The sequence below is a fragment of the Podarcis erhardii genome (genome assembly GCF_964252035.2).
Source record: "Podarcis erhardii genome assembly, chromosome: 7".
NCBI classification, from domain to species: Eukaryota; Metazoa; Chordata; class Lepidosauria; order Squamata; family Lacertidae; genus Podarcis; species Podarcis erhardii.
The window spans coordinates 31180363-31199713 of record NC_138511.1 but is presented as its reverse complement, the minus strand read 5'-3'; the positions used below and the strand labels follow the sequence as shown (position 1 = coordinate 31199713).

The 19351-nt window shown below is 46.5% G+C and overlaps 1 protein-coding gene across 4 annotated transcripts in view; it reads right to left on the bottom strand.

Annotated features, from left to right (window-relative positions):
- LOC309346420 (neural-cadherin-like) overlaps positions 1 to 19351 on the bottom strand; it is a 102156-nt gene that overhangs the window by 22394 nt on the left and 60411 nt on the right. For all 4 annotated transcript variants that reach the window (XR_014158631.1, XM_081870135.1, XM_081870136.1 and 1 more), the window contains exons 12-23: positions 17842 to 18009; positions 17027 to 17276; positions 16119 to 16246; positions 15018 to 15204; positions 13707 to 13850; positions 12810 to 13093; positions 10015 to 11629; positions 6937 to 7030; positions 5233 to 5417; positions 3313 to 3542; positions 1668 to 1945; positions 737 to 951 (exon numbers count right to left, since the gene is read on the bottom strand). Coding sequence is in view for 3 of the 4 variants with exons in the window: in XM_081870135.1 (XP_081726261.1) it covers positions 737 to 951; positions 1668 to 1945; positions 3313 to 3542; positions 5233 to 5417; positions 6937 to 7030; positions 10015 to 11629; positions 12810 to 13093; positions 13707 to 13850; positions 15018 to 15204; positions 16119 to 16246; positions 17027 to 17276; positions 17842 to 18009 (3778 nt within the window). In the remaining variant the exon portion in view is untranslated. The remainder of the gene's footprint in view (positions 1 to 736; positions 952 to 1667; positions 1946 to 3312; positions 3543 to 5232; positions 5418 to 6936; positions 7031 to 10014; positions 11630 to 12809; positions 13094 to 13706; positions 13851 to 15017; positions 15205 to 16118; positions 16247 to 17026; positions 17277 to 17841; positions 18010 to 19351) is intronic.

Here is a 19351-nt window from a genome sequence, read left to right as displayed (position 1 = left end):
CAGCAGGGGTGGAGATGCATACAAAATTGTGGAAAGGTGCCTTCCTCTGTTCAACTTTCCCTGCTTTTTTAAGCAGACACCATTTTTGGCCAGGAACATGTAGTAAGGTAAGGAAAGTGGGGCAGGCACACAATTTAGGAATCTGTCCTCCTCTCCAGGGAAATATATATTATTGGGCAGCCTATATAAATGTAATAGGACGTGGGTGGCGCTGTGGGTTAAACCACAGAGCCTAGGGCTTGCCGATCAGAAGGTGGGAGATTCAAATCCCTGCAATGGGGTGAGCTCCCGTTGCTCGGTCCGTGCTCCTGCCAACCTAGCAGTTCGAAAGCACAAAAGTGCAAGTAGATAAATAGGTACCGCTCTGGCGGGAAGGTAAACGGTGTTTCCGTGCGCTGCTCTGGTTCGCCAGAAGCGGCTTAGTTCTGCTGGCCACATGACCTGGAAGCTGTACGCTGGCTCCCTCGGCCAATAAAGCGAAATGAATGCCGCAACCCCAGAGTCGTCCGCAACTGGACCTAATGGTCAGGGGTCCCTTTGCCTTTACCTATATAAATGTAGTTAATAAATAAAAAAAAATCTTGACAGCTTGCCATCATACAACCTGCCTGTCTGAATGAACTAAATAGCTGTGATAAACAGATGAGCAACATCACTTGGGATTGTCATGATGATCTCCCCGCAACCCCTGTGTTACTGTGGGCAATGTGAGGTTCCACCAATGAAATGCAAATACCTATTGCAATGAAGTTTTCTGAGTTCCCAGGTCCTGAATCTGACAGGGGGCCATTGTATAGCAAAAGCCCATCTGGAACATCGGTAATAAACTCGAGGGAGAGGGAGCTCTCAAAGCAAGGCCTGATGGGGCGGAACCAGGCATAGCCATTTCCATGGAAACTGTGCTTTGTCTGCTGGCAATCTGGTCCATGAAACGAAGCAGAACAATGGCACCTGAAACAAACAAAAGCAAAAGAGTAAACTTTTATTTATAAAGCATTCATTATTACTATTCACACGTACACGGCACTTTGCAAAGAATGACAAGGCAGGTCCCTGCCCCAAGGGACTTACAATCTAAAAACAGACACAAGGAAGACAACAGAGGAAGGAGAGAGGGAAAGAGGCAGAGAGGACTGAAGGCTTAAAGAACAAGGATTTGTATGATTTTATATAATTTATTAACAATAATACGGTAATCTCCCTTCTGTCTCAGTCACAGCAGCCACTATGGAGAAATTATTTTAGCACTTTAGATTTAAGTATACCCTGTGGGTGTGAGCTTAATCTGAAATCTAAAAGGTTCCCCAGCTTTGTTTTGATGCCATGTGGATGGACTGCATACAAGACTGAACATCACATACATGCATTTGTCTCGGAAGGCAAGACTTTATGTCGTTAGGCAATTGTTTTAAAAATGTTCAATAAAGTTAAGAAAGAAAGAAAGAAAGAAAGAAAGAAAGAAAGAAAGAAAAGAAAAGAAAAGAAAAGAAAAGAAAACAAAACAAAACAAAACAAAACAAAACAAAACAAAACAAAACAAAACAAGGACCTCTTAAAAGGTCCATGTATTCCCCCCTCCCTTTTTAACACAGTAGTTTTATAGCTTGACTTCTTACAAGAGGAAAACAAGAGGGATGGGGAATGTGCGAAACAGAGTCTTTTCTCACCTGTAACCATTCAGCATGTCAATGCAAGTTCCTCCATTGAAACAGGGGTTGTGAGAGTACGAGCTACATGACCGGTGGACTCTCTCTCTAGCTGCACAGGTGCAGACGGCGCTGACGCTGGTTGTTATGGAGACAAGTGACACACTTCCGGTGTCCATCACTGTGGGGATGTCACTCACCGTGATGTAGTTCACGCACCCGCTGCTGCCGCTGCAGTCTGTCCTGTGGCATTCATCCACATCAACCTGAGAAACGTTCACTCCTAAAGCCAGCTGGATCTAAAGGGACAAACAGCCGCCACACTGCTTAGCAAAAAGGGCTTCCCAATCCTCCCATTCAGTTTTCTGCATCTACATCATAAACGTTTGTCGTCACTGAACACGTGTCCTCATCGTTCTGATTGCAACACTTAGAATCATAGATTTGTAGAGCTGGAAGGGGCCCATCCACCCATTGCCCTGCAGAGCAGGAGATGAAGCTAAAGAAGCCCTGGCAGATGGTCATCTGACCCCTGCTTTAAAACCTCCAGTGAAGGAAAATCTGCCATCTTTCAGAGGGAGTGTATTCCACTGCCTAATGGCTCTTACTGTCAGAAAGTTCTTCCAAAGGTTTAGTCAGAATAATATTTATACCATCTGGCTGGGTTTCCCCAGCCACTCTGGGCAGCTCCCAACAGAATATTAAAAACACAATAAAACATCAAACAATAAAAACTTCCCTAAACAGGGTTGCCTTCTAAAAATCAGATAGTTGTTTATTTCCTTGACATCTGATGGGAGGGCGTTCCACAGACGGGCGCCACTACTGAGAAGGCCCTCTGCCTGGTTCCCTGTAATCTTACTTCTCGCAGCGAGGGAACCACCAGAAGGCCCTCGGCGCTGTGTCCGGGGCAGAACAATGTCCGGGCAGAACAATGAGGGTGGAGATACTCCTTCAGGTATACTGGGTTGAGGCTGTTTCAGGCTTTAAAGGTCAGCACCAACACTTTGAATTGTGCTCAGAAACATACTGGGAGCCAATGTAGGTCTTTCAGGACCAGTGTTATATGGTCCCAGTCATCAGTTTAGCTGCCACATTCTGGATAAGTTGTAGTTTCTGCGTCACCTTCAAAGGTAGCCCCACATAGAGCACACTGCAGTAGTCCAAGTGAGAGTTAACCAGGGCATGCACCACTCTGGTGAAACAGTCTGTGGGCAGGTAGGGTCTTAGTCTGCATACCAGAGGTCTCCCCTCCAGAGCAGCAAAAAAACAAGCTGGTTCCATCTTCCATGTGACTTTTGGAAAGGCCACAGATGTAGTAGAGCACATGCCGAAAAGCCCTGGATTCAATCCCTGGCATCTCCACTCCCATCAACCCCAGCCAGCATGGCCAGTGGCCAGGGGTGTTGGGAGCTGTTCTCTAACAATGTCTGGAGGGCTGTAAGCTTCCAATCCCTACATGGACTAATCGCCTGAGCTGGAACAAGACAGCTTCCCACTCTTAAAAATATGTTTGCTCCATCCACAAGCCTTTCTCCCCGTGACAGTCCACTGGGTTGCGATACATTTCCTCTGGAGTCAATGGGATTCTGTCTTGCGCCCTGAAAGGACTTGCACGTCAGCCAACATCACATCAGCCCAGACGGCAGACGGGTTGCAGCCTCACCTTGCTTTTGAAGGCAGCTACCTGTCCCAGCAGTTTCTCTGGCCTGTAATAGGAGGAGCCATTTTGAACCGCAAATCTCACGTCAGTCTGTCTCCCGTCTATATTTGTCACGCTGAAAACAACGATGTCCTCAAGGCGGACCGAGAAGATGCCTGCCAGAAGATCCTTAAACTTGTCGTGCCTGCTCTCCTCAGGCTCATCCTTCCTTATGAACTCTTCTGCAGTCATGTCTGATATGGAGATAGGTGGTTTAAAAACAAAACCAGCTTATTGGTCTAAGAGTCTCAGGACATGCAGTTAACTACTTCATATATGTTTATTTCTCACACACACACACACACACACACACACACACGTTTCCATTTCTAAGCAGTGTACATAAAAACAATCTCAGAAAACGGGACAATAAAAGAATAAAAATGTACCATAAAACCAACTATATTTAAAGCTATTTTTACACTTCCTTCCCTTTTCCCAAGGAACTCGTGGCAACGTACATGGTTCCTCCAAGCCCCATTTTATCCTTACAGGTTAGAGCATGGATAGGCAAACTAAGGCCTGGGGGCCAGATCCGGCCCAATCACCTTCTAAATCCAGCCCACAGACGGTCCGGGAATCAGCGTGTTTTTACATGAGTAGAATGTCTGCTTTTATTTAAAATGCATCTCTGTGTTATTTGTGGGGCATAGGAATTCATTCATTTTTTTTCCTTCAAAATATAGTCCGCCCCCCCCCACAAGGTCTGAGGGACAGTGGACCGCCCCCCTGCTGAAAAAGTTTACTGACCCCTGGGTTAAAGGGTCAACCTGGAGAATTGAACCACGCTCTCCTTGCTCATAGCCCAGCACTCTAACAATTACACCATAGTGGCTCTCTCACTGGCTTTCACTGCAACCTGGCTAAGGTCCATTTCACATCTAGGAACATAGGAAGCTGCCTTATACCCAGTCAGACCACCTAGCTTAGTGCTGCATACACTAACTGGCAGCAACTCTCTGGGGGTTTCATTCTAGAGTCTCTCCTAGCCATTCCTGGAAATGCCAGAGACTCAACACGCACATAAGCTCTCTCTCTCTCTGCCGAAATAACTCTTCCCGCTAGTTGCCTTTCTTTCATACATTATACGATCACAGACCCGTTAAAACAACAAAGAATGGGAACAAAACAGCTTCCTGATAGTACTCTTGTAAAGTGGTTCACAACAAATTCCTGTGCACATGTTGTTCAGTAAGTTGTGTTATTTTTAACTCAATTATTACAAATTATGCAAAACCACCCCAAAAAAAAGCCACATTAGGTAAAGAGAAAGCAAACGGCTGAAGGGAATCTTTGGTGAGGACCTACAGCTCTGGGGCAGATGCATGGGAAAGTCTCAGGTCCAAGCCCCAATGGCCCCTCCAGTTAGGGCTGGGAAATATTTATGGAGAGCCCCTAAATGGGGAACCTCAGGCCCCCCAGAAACCAAATACTGCCCTCTAGGTCTCTCTACCTGGCTCTCAGGATTCTCCCCAGCCACGCCCCTCTCCCTAGGCCACACCCCTTGCCAACCCTCCTTCCTTGGCCTTTTCTCCTGGCCAGGATGGAGGACAGAGGGGTGAGTCTGAGTGCTTGTAGAAAATAGTCTACTGTGCAAAGGCAAAAAAAGTGACATTTGTTGCTTCACCTCACGCCCTGCCCACTCCTGGTATGTGACCCCAGGAGGAAATATGGGTTTTTCTGTCTATCTATATAAGGTCCCTTACCCTGGTTGGCATAACGCAGCTTCCTTAAACCTATGATCAATATGTCTCAATTTTTTTAAAAAAACACCAGCAGACTAGGCTGTTCTGCCAATAGAATTCAGCCCCCTGAGATCAGTAAGAGGCGAGATGTTTCTACGCACGATGGGAATCAAAACTCAGCCGACGAAACAAAACTAACCTGCCAGGCGTACGGTCGCCGAGTTCCGAATGGCTTCGTTTTCTATCTCTTTGACATGTATCTGCACAGTTGCTAGAACGTCAGGCCAGATTCCATCTGACACTCTGATTTTAAACTCGTACGTTCCCTGAGGAGCATTATCCACCATAAGCAGAGAGCCAGTCCTTTGATTCAACCTGAAAGATCTTGAACCACAAAACACACACTCATGCTCTGCAATCAGTAAAATGTCTCATGGACAACACGCTTCATTCTCAAGGGGCACCATTTTCACCCAGGCCGAGTTTATTTAAACATTCTGGGGGCATTTATTTAGCTGCGTTCTCTGGTTCTTGTTAACACTGGAAGATTTAAGTGGAAGGTGTGCCTCCCTGCACCTGATTTTGCTTCCGTATCTTCTCTGTGGCTAAGCAGTGACCAATTCTGATGTCAATGTCTTCTTGACAAGGATTACTGCTGCAGAGGCAACTGGATGGGGGAGAAGCTCTACTTCCTCAATGTAGATTTTACTTACATTAACGTATCATCCACATACCCAAATTACGTAACATCCACACGTCCACTGCCCAGGGGAAGATTGGGGAACCGCAGGAGTCCAAGCCTCTCTTTCTGGCCCTTCAGGTTCTCCCTACACTACACCCCTCACTAACCCTTGCTTTGCACCCTTCCTTGAGAGTTTTTGCCTGACTGGAATTTGTCCTTGAATTCTGATAATGCCTCTTGTTTCCCTGAATGAAGGACTGGGGGTGGGAGAGAGAGAGAGTATACAGAAACTGGCCCCCTTTACAAAGGTAACATTTATGTTCCTTGCTCTTCCTACCTTTGCCCACTGGCAAGTTGCTCCAAAGGACCCCATCCCTGGCCAAGAAGGGGTGAGCATTTGCATGTCACCACATGCAAATTCAGAGACGGCAAGCAAGAGCCAGGAGACAGAATAGCACCAACAAGGCTTCCAGGGGCTGGCAACGGGCCTTTTGCTGGGAGGTGGTCCTCAGCCGATGCCCTGCTAATGTCAGACCTGGCTTCCGGCAGAGGGCCAACATGCCTTCTTAAACACTCAAGGACATTCATTGGGATCACTGATGGGTGTGGCTCCACAAAGCATGTATTATTTGAGTGTTGAAGGATGCACATTTGTCATTCACACTTCTAGTTACAGGTAGGTAGCTGTGTTGGTCTGCTGTAGTCAAAACAAAATAAAAAAAATCCTTCCAGTAGCACCTTAGAGACCAACTAAGTTTGTTATTGGTATGAGCTTTTGTGTGCGGGTATCTGAAGAAGTGTGCATGCACATGAAAGTTCATACCAATAACAAACTTAGTTGGTCTCTAAGGTGCTACTGGAAGGAATTTTTTTATTTTGTATTCACATTTCTGCCAACCTTGATGTGGGGGGACACACAACTGCCGTGCAAAATGCTTGGGTGCTATACATACGGTGCCCTGCCTTAATCCTGCTTCACACCTTTGATAAAGGGGGTCTCAGTATTTCATGGCGCAAATGCGGCTGCATCAGTGACACGACAGATTGTCCCAATTGTAACCCGCAATAAATGGCAAGTGCAAGTTTAATAGATTGCCATCTCCGTACCAAGCAATAATCTAGGCTTTATATATACAAAGCACACATAACAAAACGTAAGAAAATAATTACAGAAGCATAAATATTAAATATTGCTCTGCTTGACACAAATACAATCCTCACTTGTGCATTTTTCCTTCAGAGACAAATGTTTTATTGTCCCAGTCATCCTGGTCGGGTGCAAACACTTCCCCAAGCACCGTTGTCGACCATTTTCCTGTTGAGATAAATTATAATAAATCTGCATTAATTTTTTCCCCTTTTTTTGCCGAGGAGCTTGATATCCCAGAGCATTTATTGCTGCATTTGTCACTTTTATTGCTGCTTGGCTTTCACAAAGGTTATGATCCAAGACGTTTCAAGTAATGCAATAGCAAGTACTCTGATCTTTCATGTAAGTGCAGCTGGGAAGCTCGTCCACAAATACTGCATATACAGGATTGGGCACGCTCTGGTCTTCAATTAAATAAAATAAGATTTCTGTGCAGAGCTAACTAAAAACTCTTCCCCAGATAAAGCTGATTTCTAGTGCTTGAATATATTGCAAAAAGAGAGAGAGAACATCTGCATTTGTGGGTTTTGTCCCTCAAATGCAACTAGCGGAAGAAAGTAGAGCAACAATGAAGAGTGCAGCTCTATAGCAACGGCTCTGCGTACCATCCCAGGTTCAGTCCCTGCTTTCTCCAATTTAAAAGGCTTTCTGAGAACAGGAGCAGGGGAAAACTCAGCCCAAATTCTAGGAGAGGAGCTGCTAGCTGGAGTAGATAGCAACTTGGTCCAGCTCAGCAAAATCCCAATTTGTATTTTTACTATACACCTCATTCTCCCCATCTCTGAGATTTGACCAGCCACTGCCACACAATCTTTTCCATTCATCTGCACTTCATGGCCCTTGAATCTAGCAGTGACCCAGACCGTGATCAGCTCCTGCCTGGAAACCTATGTCCCCACTGTGGAAAGACGTGTGGATCCAGAATTGGTCTCCACAGTCACTTACGGACTCAACTGTTAAAACCATGTTTATGGAAGACACTCTTACTCGGCTAAGAGTGATCGCCAAAGACGAAAGAAGAAGAAGATCCAAACACAAAGTTAGAGGCTGCATGGACAACAGAAGGGGAGCAGGGCTCAGAGCTGACTGCATAATATAGGGATACAAGGGCGCCTGAAGCAGCTGGGCAGGAACCTCTCAAACTGCCAGGGCCTAGTGCCTGGACACTCACAGAAACCTCCCACTAAGTACAAAGAACCAGATGTCTCCCAGCCCACGTCACCAGCCTGGCAGGGCAGGGAGCATACCAGGAGGGGGGCAATGGGGTGGAGAAGGAGCACCTGTCTTCAGGACAGAGGGTTGGCCCTTTAAAGCTCTGTAGTTCTCCACAAGGGGGTGGAGCCTGGAGGAGGGGCATCTGGAGACAAGAGGCTTAAAAGGCCCCAGTTTCCCTCCCAACCTGCCTCTGAGCAAGTTGCTCACTTGCCTCTTTCTCTGCGGGATCTGGCACCGGACCAGAACACAAGACTGCATAACCATAAGCGCTAGAAGCTTGTTCCTGTTTCAAAGTGGCGTTAACAGGCCTACATGAGTTGTGGCCATTCATTTCAATGGGGAAACTCAAGAGTAGAAGTTAGCACCAGATACAACCCCAGAGATTCTAATTCGAGGGAAAGCATTCCTATGGATTTGCCAAACTTGATTCCATGTTGTTTAGGAAATCCCCTGCTGTTTTGCTGATTCTAATCAGCAAAAAAAAAGTGGGGGAAAGGGCACGGAAGAGTCCTTGCCTGAGGGAACTGGCTAATGAGGACAAAAGTAATATGAAAGCTAGCAGCTTGCTTTGTCTGATTGCCTAGGCAACACAGGAGGAGGCAGTTCTATGTAACCTGTGCTCAGGACAACCGCTTCTGCCTGTAGACTGCACAAATTACTTTGCAATATCAAATGCATGCAGGGTGACATTATTTCGTTATTCTGAATCACCTTGCCTGCTTGGGAGGAAGCCCATTTGGATTGAACTGCATTTGTTTCTGAACAGACACACTGCAGATCTTTGCCATCGACACAATGTTCACTTTTTTAAAAAATGAAGTAAGCATTTGGAGTGTTACTCCCCTGCTCCACCCTTTAGCTCCGGCATCTCCAAACTTGGCCCTCCAGATGTTTTGGGACTACAACTCCCATCATAACAGGACCGGTGGTCAGGGATGATGGGAACTGTAGTCCCAAAACATCTGGAGGGCAGAGTTTGGGGGTGCCTGCTTTAGCTGATCACACATGGGGTTTGCGTGCTGCCTTGCAAATTGCTACAAAGGGCCTTTTAAAGAAATGAAACATATAAAATCTTTGCCATTTCACACTGAGCATGTACAGAACGTTTTCCATCTCTTCAGTTTAGGATTTATAGGAAGAAGCATCATGGCTGCAACTAACAGAATCTTTCCTTAGATGGAAAGAGGCATCAAATCCCTTTCCAGGTCAGAAACAGTCATTGAAAACCAGTTGTTCTTTTAATAGTACCTACTGTGGTGAGGAGAAGCAGCTTGCTTGCTGCAACTCAAATCTGCACCACCAGGACATTTTCAATTTCCCCATCTATCTCTCACCCTCCGTGATATAAGTCTGTTTCAGTCAGTCACTTATCTTTCTCATTCTCCCCATCCAGCCACCCATTCACAAGCTGTTAGCAAGGATGACCCACAAGTTGAAATTTTCATTTGGCCACAGTCATTCAGCTAGTTTGGACCAATCATTCCAGGGCTGGTTAATAGTCCGGAACAGTCAGCCAAAATGTCATCCATTAGCCTATGTTGAGGAGGAAGCACGACTCCTACCCACCCCACCCATTGCCTACCAAGTTTTGACCTGAACATATATGATCAAATTGCTATAAAGTCCTTTTTCACTGTGGAAGCAATTTTTATTTTCCAAAAACGCACATAAAAATGGTGCCCACTTATCCTGTTGGAACTCTGATTCTCCACTCCACTGAAAGGAGTTCTCCTCTCTGAAAAGAAAAAGACGGGGATTCAAACTGCAAATTTCAAGCTGGGTAAAATGTTTCTGAATTCCTCGTGGTCATTTCTGACCAGCCCTAGTGTAAACTGGCTCTCTGTTTAAGCTCCTCTGACTACAGGAGAGGAGATGACAGTTAAAGCATGTCAAGACATCTGTACAAATATGCCCATAGTTTATGCGATACCCACCTCTGTGTACATAAACATAGATCACTTTATGGCCAGCTTCATGGCTGTTGTCATTTTCGTCACCAATAGTGATGGTCAATATGTTTGTGGAACTCACAGGGGGGCTCCCACTATCAGTTATAATAATGGGGAGGTGGAACAGTTTCTGCTTCTCTCTGTCAAAGGACCTCAGAGCGATGATCGTTGCAGTATTATTTCCATTGTCGGTAAGAGAGAAATCCAAAGAATTCTGATAATCTGGTGGCAAGAAAAACATAAAAGGTGGCCCATTCTCATCACTGTCTGGGTCAAAAGCCCAAAGGAGAGGAGACGCAGGGCTCATGGAAACCAGCTGAGGCCCTGGCATATTTTCCCAGACCACAGGCATATATGGGGCCTCAAACCTTGGCCCGTTGTCATTGACATCCAGCAAGGCAACCAATACCGTAACACTTCCTGTTTGGGCAGGTAGGCCTTGATCAGAAGCCTGTATTATTAGACGGTACTCCTGAATGACCTCGCGATCCAGAGGTTTGGCCACGGTCACGTGGCCGTCCTGGTCTATCGCAAATTGTCCAGCTGGATCAGAATCCACCTGGATGGAATATTCAGTATCCCCATTCAAACCAGAATCCTCGTCCATGGCCGTCACAGTGATTATGGTGGTTCCCACAGGTATGTTTTCAAAGAAAGGGCTCAGCCGGACAAACTGAGAACTGAAAACCGGCTTGTGGTCGTTACGGTCTTCTACTTCGATCAAACAAAAGGCAGTGCTGGAGAAATCTAGGTCTTCCACCTTGATTGTAAGGTTGAACCACCTTTCATGGATTTGCTCATAATCCAAGGCCTTTTTCAGCCTAATGGTAGCGTGGTGGCCTTCCTTGTGGCTTTCAATGTAAAACTTCTGTTCTGGATCCCCACCAATAATGCTGAATGTCAAGTGAGCATTTTCCCCGCTGTCTTCATCAGTTGCTGAAACTTCCAGAACCTCTGAGTTGACGGCAATGGTTTCGGGGATTACAGTATGCCAAACCTCCTGCATGAAGCTAGGGATATGATCATTTACATCTGCAACCCAGATGGTTGCTGTGCCTGTCCCCGCCAGTCCTCCACCATCTTTTGCTTCGACGGTAAGGAAATATTTTTCCATCTTTTCTCTGTCCAACATCCCTTCTGCCACATAGATGTTGCCCGTACTGGGATTGATTTTGAACAAGTCCATATCCAAGTCATTTTTCACACTCTCAATTATACGGTAAGTCAAAATTGCATTGAGACCCACGTTTGGGTCATCCAAGTCTACAGCTGTCATCTCCATGACGAACGTGTCTTCAGGTGAGCTTTCAAAGACACTCCCGTTGCAATCACTGGGCATGCAGGTGAACACAGGGGCATTATCGTTTATATCCCAGATGTTTATAATCACATCTGCAAAGCCAGTAAGCCCTTCCCCTCCTTCATCCGTTGCCAGCACAACAAATCTCCAAAGGGCTCGCTCTTCCCGGTCTAACATTTTCTGGGAATAAATGCTGCCTGTGTTCTCATCGATAGCAAATACATCATCTGCCCCATGTCCATGCAAGGAGTATCTCAGATCACCTCCATCCAAGATGCTATCAGGATCATTTGCTACAACCTATGGAGAACAAAGTTTAAGATGCATAGATCAAGTAACCACAGATCATAAATTCAGCATCATATATCAACACAGAACTACAAATAAAAACAATGTACTATGTATAGGCTGAAAACAAACAGTATCCTTATCAAATGCTGGCGGCAGCATCTTTCAAACTGAAGCTATTATCCTAAATAAGCATCTGGCATTCAGATTGCATATGGAGCACCAGCATATCTAAGAAGGTGAGAATCAGAGCCACATTATCGTCACAAAACAACCTGATTCAAGTTCTAGATTTAGGAAATTGGCAAGAATGTAATCCGTGCACATCAATGGAATCAGTTTGTTAAGGTGCAACCTGTGAAAATGCCCAGATTTATCTGTTGGCAGAAGAAGAAATTGGCCATCATTCTACCCTTCTGTACTGGAAACAGGAAACCCCAGGTGCACAGCTGAGAACCCCAACCAAGTTGCCACCAACAAACAGGCCGACTAAGGGCTGGCTCACTACTAGAGGCAGCCACTTTAAGCAAGCAGCAAAGCCTTGAATCACTTTTGGGTTGCAGTTTCTAGCAGCACCACAGACTGAAACCTTGTTTCAGAGATGGGAGACCCTCTCAAAGTTGCTGGACTACAACTTCCATCACCCCTGCCCATTGGCCATGCTGCCTGGGGCTGATGGGAGCTGGTGGTCCACATCTGCAACCCCACAGGACTCCCAGCCCTGGGGACAGAGGATTTGGGTTTATTTTTGTGGCTTTTATCATTGATTTACCTTGGGAATTGTTTTGTAATTTCAATATCGTTTAGGTACTTTGACTTGATAGCCACCTTGAGTTCCTTGGAAAGTAGGCGAGATAAAAGTTTACTTGTTTTTATTTTAAAAAAAGCTTTTATCCCACCTATTTTCAAAGCAGCTATCAAGTCAAAATACCAAACAGCATTGAAAACACAACTATAAAGCACCATGAGGTCGTTGGTTGAGCCCAGCCCAGTTTGTGAACTGCTGCACCACAACCAGGCATCCTGTGCACTCCAGGGAGGAGTAACCAGAGAGTTGAAGCCAGGTATAGACAGGTATTAAGGCACTGGCTTCTGCACCTGGAACATGAGCAACTAAGTGGGACTGTGTCACACCAACTTTTGGTGCACTGTAACCGCTCACTCTTATTTGGATGAGTCATTCCCAATATACCTGAAGAACGAAGACAGGAAGGCCATCCAGTTCCTCAATCACACTTCCATAATATTCATTGAGAGAGAAAACGGGAGCTTCGTCGTTTTTATTCACGATGTTGATGATTACAATGGCGTAATCCTCCCATTTCCCATCAGAAGCCAAAAGGTGGAGTTCATACAACTGGGCTTCTTCGTAATCTAGTGACTGCGCAATGAAGACGACTCCTGTTTCTGGTTCAACATCAAACGCTCCTCCGGTATTCCCGGCTGTTATCTGGTACCTTAACTTTGCATTAGTTCCTAAAAGTGGGGAAATGGAAAATATGCTTTCTGTAAAACCAGGATCACGGTGATGAAGAAGACGATGATGAAACACTCCTTTCTGCCTGACATTCTGTAAGGCGGGGTAGCCAATGCGCTGCTCTCAGGATGTTAGTGAACGGCAACACCCATCATGCCTGACCATTGGGCACACTGGTTGATGGGACTTGTAGTCCAGCAACATCTGGAAGGTACCCTGCCATAAGGGCAGCATTCAGAAGCAAATCGCTTACTGCGGAAAAGTAGATCTAATCGCTGCATCGAAGCTCAGGGGCCCTGCCTGATGTTTCCCCAGCTTCCTTGCTCTCTTTCCCGTATCAGAGATGCGTACTGCCATATGGCAAACCCAAAGTCATCCTTCCCCAGCCCTAACTTTGTTTAATGTGCCTAAAGTAAAGAATTATTTGCCCCAAGGCCTCGCGGGGGCTTCGTAAAGGAGGTGCTCAGCACCTGTCAAGCTCAAAACAAAATGTTGAGAGATAAAAGACCCGTTTCCCCCTTCCTGGAGCTGCCACAAGACGGTCCCGACGCTCCGGAAAAATTAACTCATTAATATTTCAGGTGCCGCCACCGGGAATCCCGAAGCTTTTACCTTCGTCTTCATCATTAGCGCTGACAGTGGTGACAGTTGATCCCACGTCTTGGTCTTCCTCCACATTAACTTCATAGACACTCTTGGTGAATATGGGCTTGTTGTCGTTGACATCGCTGATAAAGATGCGCACGTAGGCGGTGTCTGGAGAGATGAGGAACAAGAGATTAAAATACTCAGCTGTGCCACTTCTGTCAGCTGCAATTCCTGAAACTGTCTCGCCTCACGTTAAATGAAGACGAATAGTGCAGACAATACAGCAACAGAGCCTTAGGGTTGTGGACAATTTAAAATACTAACATTACTCCAAAAAAAAAGTGCTCGGATATCACATGAATGTCACATCCCATTTGTTTAAGCAGATAACATGTGAATAACGGGTGCCTAATACGGGAACTGTAAATGTTTTGTTATCGCTTTCCTATCCTGAAAGTCGATAGTGTGGGTTTTTAGCCCTTTGCTTCAGAACAGCTAAGTTCATCAGTGATTATATTCTAATTTGATTATTTATTTATATCCAACATATCTCCCAGACAGGGCACTCAAGGCGGCTTACTCAAAACTACATGGAATAAATCCAGAAAGTTAAAAAACATAAAAAGGCGATTGTTTAAAAGCAATTAAACTCTAATAGAATGAAAAAGAAATCTATTAAAATTCAGATAATGAAAGCAGCACAGCTCCATTCAAAAGGACTCTCCTTTCAAAACAGTCAATTCCAAAAAAAGCCTGTTGGAATAAATGGTTGTCATTTGCCATCAGAAGGAGAATGATGAAGCCAGTCTAGCTTCTCTAGGAAGGGAGTTCCAAAGTCGGAGCAGCCATCAAGAAGGCCTTCTCCCCCTCTGAGGGGGAAGAGGACTAAGAGAAGGGCCTCCCCCGAAATATCAGAGTCCAAGCAGGTTTGTATGGGAGAATACAGATAGCCAGGGCCTAAGCCTTATAGAGGTTTACAGATAACTAAGTTATTTCCTGTTCAAGTTGGGTTGGCTCAAAAACCAGGGAGCCAAGCAACCATCTCCTTGTCCTACTTTCTGGCAGCCGCCCTAGGAGTGGGGCCCCCATAGTACAGGACCTCCAATTCCCACCTCCTTGAGTCGCTAAAGAAGAACACCATGTCCAGTGGTGCCACAAGCCACAGACAGGGCAAGAAGAACCAGCAAAACTGTATTTCTCCTCCCCATCTCTCTCCTGACAAAGACCATCAGTCAGGGCAGCCGAGGTGCTGCTTCAGTGCCAAAACCTATTTCGGAGAAACGTGTAACAAAAAGAAAAATGGATGCCACAAGTGTTTCCACCACTACACCTCACCGGTATTTGGCTGGCCGTGCTTTCCAGGGCGAGCTGATTCTGAGCCATCTGTGGACTTGACTTCCAAGAGGTACGACGCCTTCTTTTCCCTGTCAAACACGGAGGCGGTATAGATGGAACCCGTTTTCGAATCCAAGCGGAAGAACGTGTAGTCGCCGCTGCGGTCAGGTAGCAGAGAATAAGTGATCTGAAAGGTTGAGGGAGAGAAGGGCTACAATGAAAATCAGGCATTATTTTTGTCTACGTTGGAACACGTCCTGGGTAAGCAAAATATACCTGACAGAGCACATGTGCACAAACACCCTAGCCTAAGCATTTCCATGCACTTGACCTCAAAAGCAAGGGGAAATAAATGCACCATCTTATGCTCTTAGGAGAAATAATACCAAGCAATACACCCATAGTGAGTCTTGAACCAAGTCTGGTATCAGCTACCCCTCACTGCAGCCATAAGCCATCAAGTACTGTCACTGGCAAGTTTTGCATTTTAGTCTCCAAGTGCTCGATGTGATGGGCTTGTAAAGCTATTTCACACTTTGTATTTTTAGGTGCACACCTAGGATGTTTCGAGCGCACACAGGAAAACATAATGTGTGAACACAATGCGTGCCTGTCTCATACAGGGGCAGACAAAAGAGAATTTCATTCAGTCTGCATTTTTCATGCCAATGGACCTAATTAGCACCTTAAAGACTAATAAGTGGACAGGAATGTAGTTTGGAATGTAATTATTCTCCAAATTCTGTAATACATTTCTCAGCTTTAGAAATGTACCAAACTCCCCTCTCCCCCCCCAAAAAAAAAGTATTTTAGGATTACGTGTGTTTAGAATTTCACACACTGAGATGATAACTAGATACTTATTTTGTATTGAATATAAATCTTCACTCCATTAAAAAAGATATCATGGATTAATGCAAAAATGGGATAGAACATGTAGATGGATGAACCCATGCAAAAGCTGGGAATAAACTGGCCCACTCGCCCCCAGATACAATTACACCTGTCAGGGAGCTGTTTGGCTGTTGTTCACCATTGAAAAAACCTGTGCAAAGAGACTCCACTGCTGTCTGATGCTGAATCTTGCAAGTTCTGGCTTACCTCACCATTCTGGCCCAGGTCGAGGTCAGTGGCAGAGACTTGGAAAACCAAAGTCCCGACCTCTGTTCCTTCCGTTACAGAAGCTTCGTAAATTGAGGAGGTGAAGAAAGGGACGTTGTCGTTGACATCTAAGAACGTATTTAGAATTCAAGCAGTCAGCCCATGTAATATAACCATTTGCATGCTTAAGGGGTTTTAAAATTTATATTGCTTTATCTAAGGGGTCTTGCAAGCCAGAGTGCCTTGAAAACTAGGGTCTTATGCCCAATGGTTTGGAGGACTGGGAAGGTGCCATAGGCTTATGCAAATCTTCCCTGCACCCACAGCCTCCCCCACCTCCTTTTTCACAGTAAAACAGAGTTTTCTGTTACATGTGAACCAGACAAAGTATGGTTTACCCAGACCGAACTGGAAACTGTGGTTTGAATGCTGCTGCCTGTGCTGCTTTGCATTGACAACAGCTTTCCTGTACAGCTGTGATCGCAAACTAGGGTTTGCCGAGAAAGAGGAAGTGGGGAAGGGCATGAGGGTTGGGTTCAGGGAGAGCGCATGAGCTTGGGGTTTACTTACACAACACCCAGCTGTGGCATATTGAAGAGAATGGAAGCTGAGCATCATGGCAACTTTGCATTGAAAGTTGCATTGAAACATTTGCGTTGAAAGACAACCCAAAGAAAAGGCGCAACTTTGGAAAAAAATGATCAGAACTTGTTCTGTCTTCTGAAGGGAGTTCCACAGCTAGCAAGCACCCACCAAAACCTGTCTACATCAGCAATCTATCTTCTAGCACACCCAAAGTGATGTTCCTGTATTTAGGACAGTGCAATCAGAAGCAGGAATGAAAAGGGCTCTGCTCAGTAAGCTGTATGCTATTGGCATTTTGTCCCCGTTACCAGAACATTACCCACCTGTCACATTAACGTAGACGGTGGTGAATGCAGCAAGCGGCACAGAGGCCACATTCTGGGCCCGGACCCTCAACAAAAAGGACTTGGTGGTTTCATAGTCCAAAGGCTCAGCTATGAGGATGGATGCAGAACCATCATCTCTGTTGGGAGTCAGGTAGAATCGGACTGGCATGTTGGTCTCCGGAACCAGCCCCTCTTCAAGATTGTATGTGATACGTGGGTCGCCAAGGGGAGACGTGGCTTTAATTGTCTGCGCAATTCAAAACCAGAGAAAGAAAAGGATTGCTTCAGCAGAAAGTGATCCTTTTCAGAAGATACACATTTAAAATGCTTACAGAAGCACATGCAGTTCTTTGTATACAAAGAAACTTAAGCAAACAAAGCTTGAAAGAGCCCACCGTGGCTTGACACTTATTTGCATGTCAAATCAGCCCAGCATAAATAATATTCTACCAGCAAGAGGAACGCGTGGCCCTCCAGATGTTGTTGGACTCCAACTCCCATCATCCCTGACCACAGGTCATGCAGATGGGAGTTGGAGTCAAACAGCATCAGGGGGGTTCCCCATCCCTGGAATATACTATGCCCCTTTCTGCTGTTAGACAAATGGTATATCTAACCCAGCAGCATCAGCTCTGAATGGCAAAAGTGGCCTAAGGTCACCCATTGAGCTTCATGGTCAAGTAGGGATCTGAAGCCTGATTCCAACACTCTAACCACTACACCGTACTGGCTCTTTACAGCATGCTAATTTAATATACTAGTTACAAGAATACTGCACAACTGTTTCCTTTAAAAAAGAAAACCCAACTCACCACAATGGAAGTATCTCTTGTTGTATTCTCTGGAATGACGACTTCATAGTTGTCCCTCTCCCACTGAGGGGGCTGGTTCTTTGCACTGGTGATGGTAACTCTAAGCTCAACCTTGCTACTCCTGTTCCCTCCATCCATCGCTATGATTTGTTGAGTTATAAAGGATTTCTGGGCAAGGGAAGAAAAGGATTGCTTCAGCAGGGAGTGATTCTTTTTAAAGACAAAAATCGAAGCTATTCAGCTTTGTCGGTATCACAGTTATCATGTTTTATTTCTGCTCAGAACTTTCATCTTCCAAATAGCGCCAGTGACAGAGCCAAAGTACTCCTCGATTTTTCTTATTTCCCGTGAAAAAGCAGCTGTTGCTTCCCCCGCCCCTGAAACCTTTGGTGGAAATAGCATTTCTCTCCCTCCCTCTCGCTCTCTCTCTCTGCATGAAGCACAGTATAAACACTACCGTATTTTTCGCTCCATTGGATGCACTTTTTTACTCTTAAAAAGTAAAGGGAAATGTCTGTGCGTCCTATGGAGCGAATGTGTGGTCCCTGGAGCCAAATTGCCGGAGTGTGGCACACTCTTGGACTGCTCTTTGGTGGTGGTGGAGCCGCGCTCCCCTGCCGGCAGCCTCAGCTTCCCTCTGCAGCCGCGGGAAGCTTTGGAGCAAGGGTAGGGCTGTGCGCCCATGCCCCACACTCCTGGGCTGCTGAATGGGGGAGGTGAGGAGAGCCGCGTTCGTCTGCTGGCAGCCTCGGCTTCCCTCTGCAGCCCCGGGAAGCTTTGGAGCAAGGGAAGGCTGTGTGCCCATGCCCCACGCTCCTGGGCTGCTGAATAGGGGTGGGGGTGCTGCTCTGCCAGCAGCCTGCCCTTCCCCTCAAGGTTTGGAGCAGCAGGCAGACTGCCCCACGCTCCTATGCTGCTGAATGGGGGTGGGGGGTGCTGCTCTGCCAGCAGCCTGCCCTTCCCCTCAAGGTTTGGAGCAACGGGAAGGCTGTGTGCCCATGCCCCACGCTCCTGGGCTGCTGAATGGGGGTGGGGGTGCTGCTCTGCCAGCAGCCTGCCCTTCCCCTCAAGGTTTGGAGCAGCAGGCAGACTGCCCCACGCTCCTGGGCTGCTGAATGGGGGTGGGGGTGCTGCTCTGCCAGCAGCCTGCCCTTCCCCTCAAGGTTTGGAGCAGCAGGCAGACTGCCCCACGCTCCTGGGCTGCTGAATGGGGGTGGGGGTGCTGCTCTGCCAGCAGCCTGCCCTTCCCCTCAAGGTTTGGAGCAACGGGAAGGCTGTGTGCCCATGCCCCACGCTCCTGGGCTGCTGAATGGGGGTGGGGGTGCTGCTCTGCCAGCAGCCTGCCCTTCCCCTCAAGGTTTGGAGCAGCGGGCAGGCTGTTCACTGAGAGAGGGGACTTCCGGGTTAGCGCCAGCATTAATGGCGGACTCCCTCTGAGTCTCAGAGGGACCAGCTCCGCGGGATCGGGTCCTACCGCTACGGCAAAGCGGGGACCCTCTAAAAATCACAG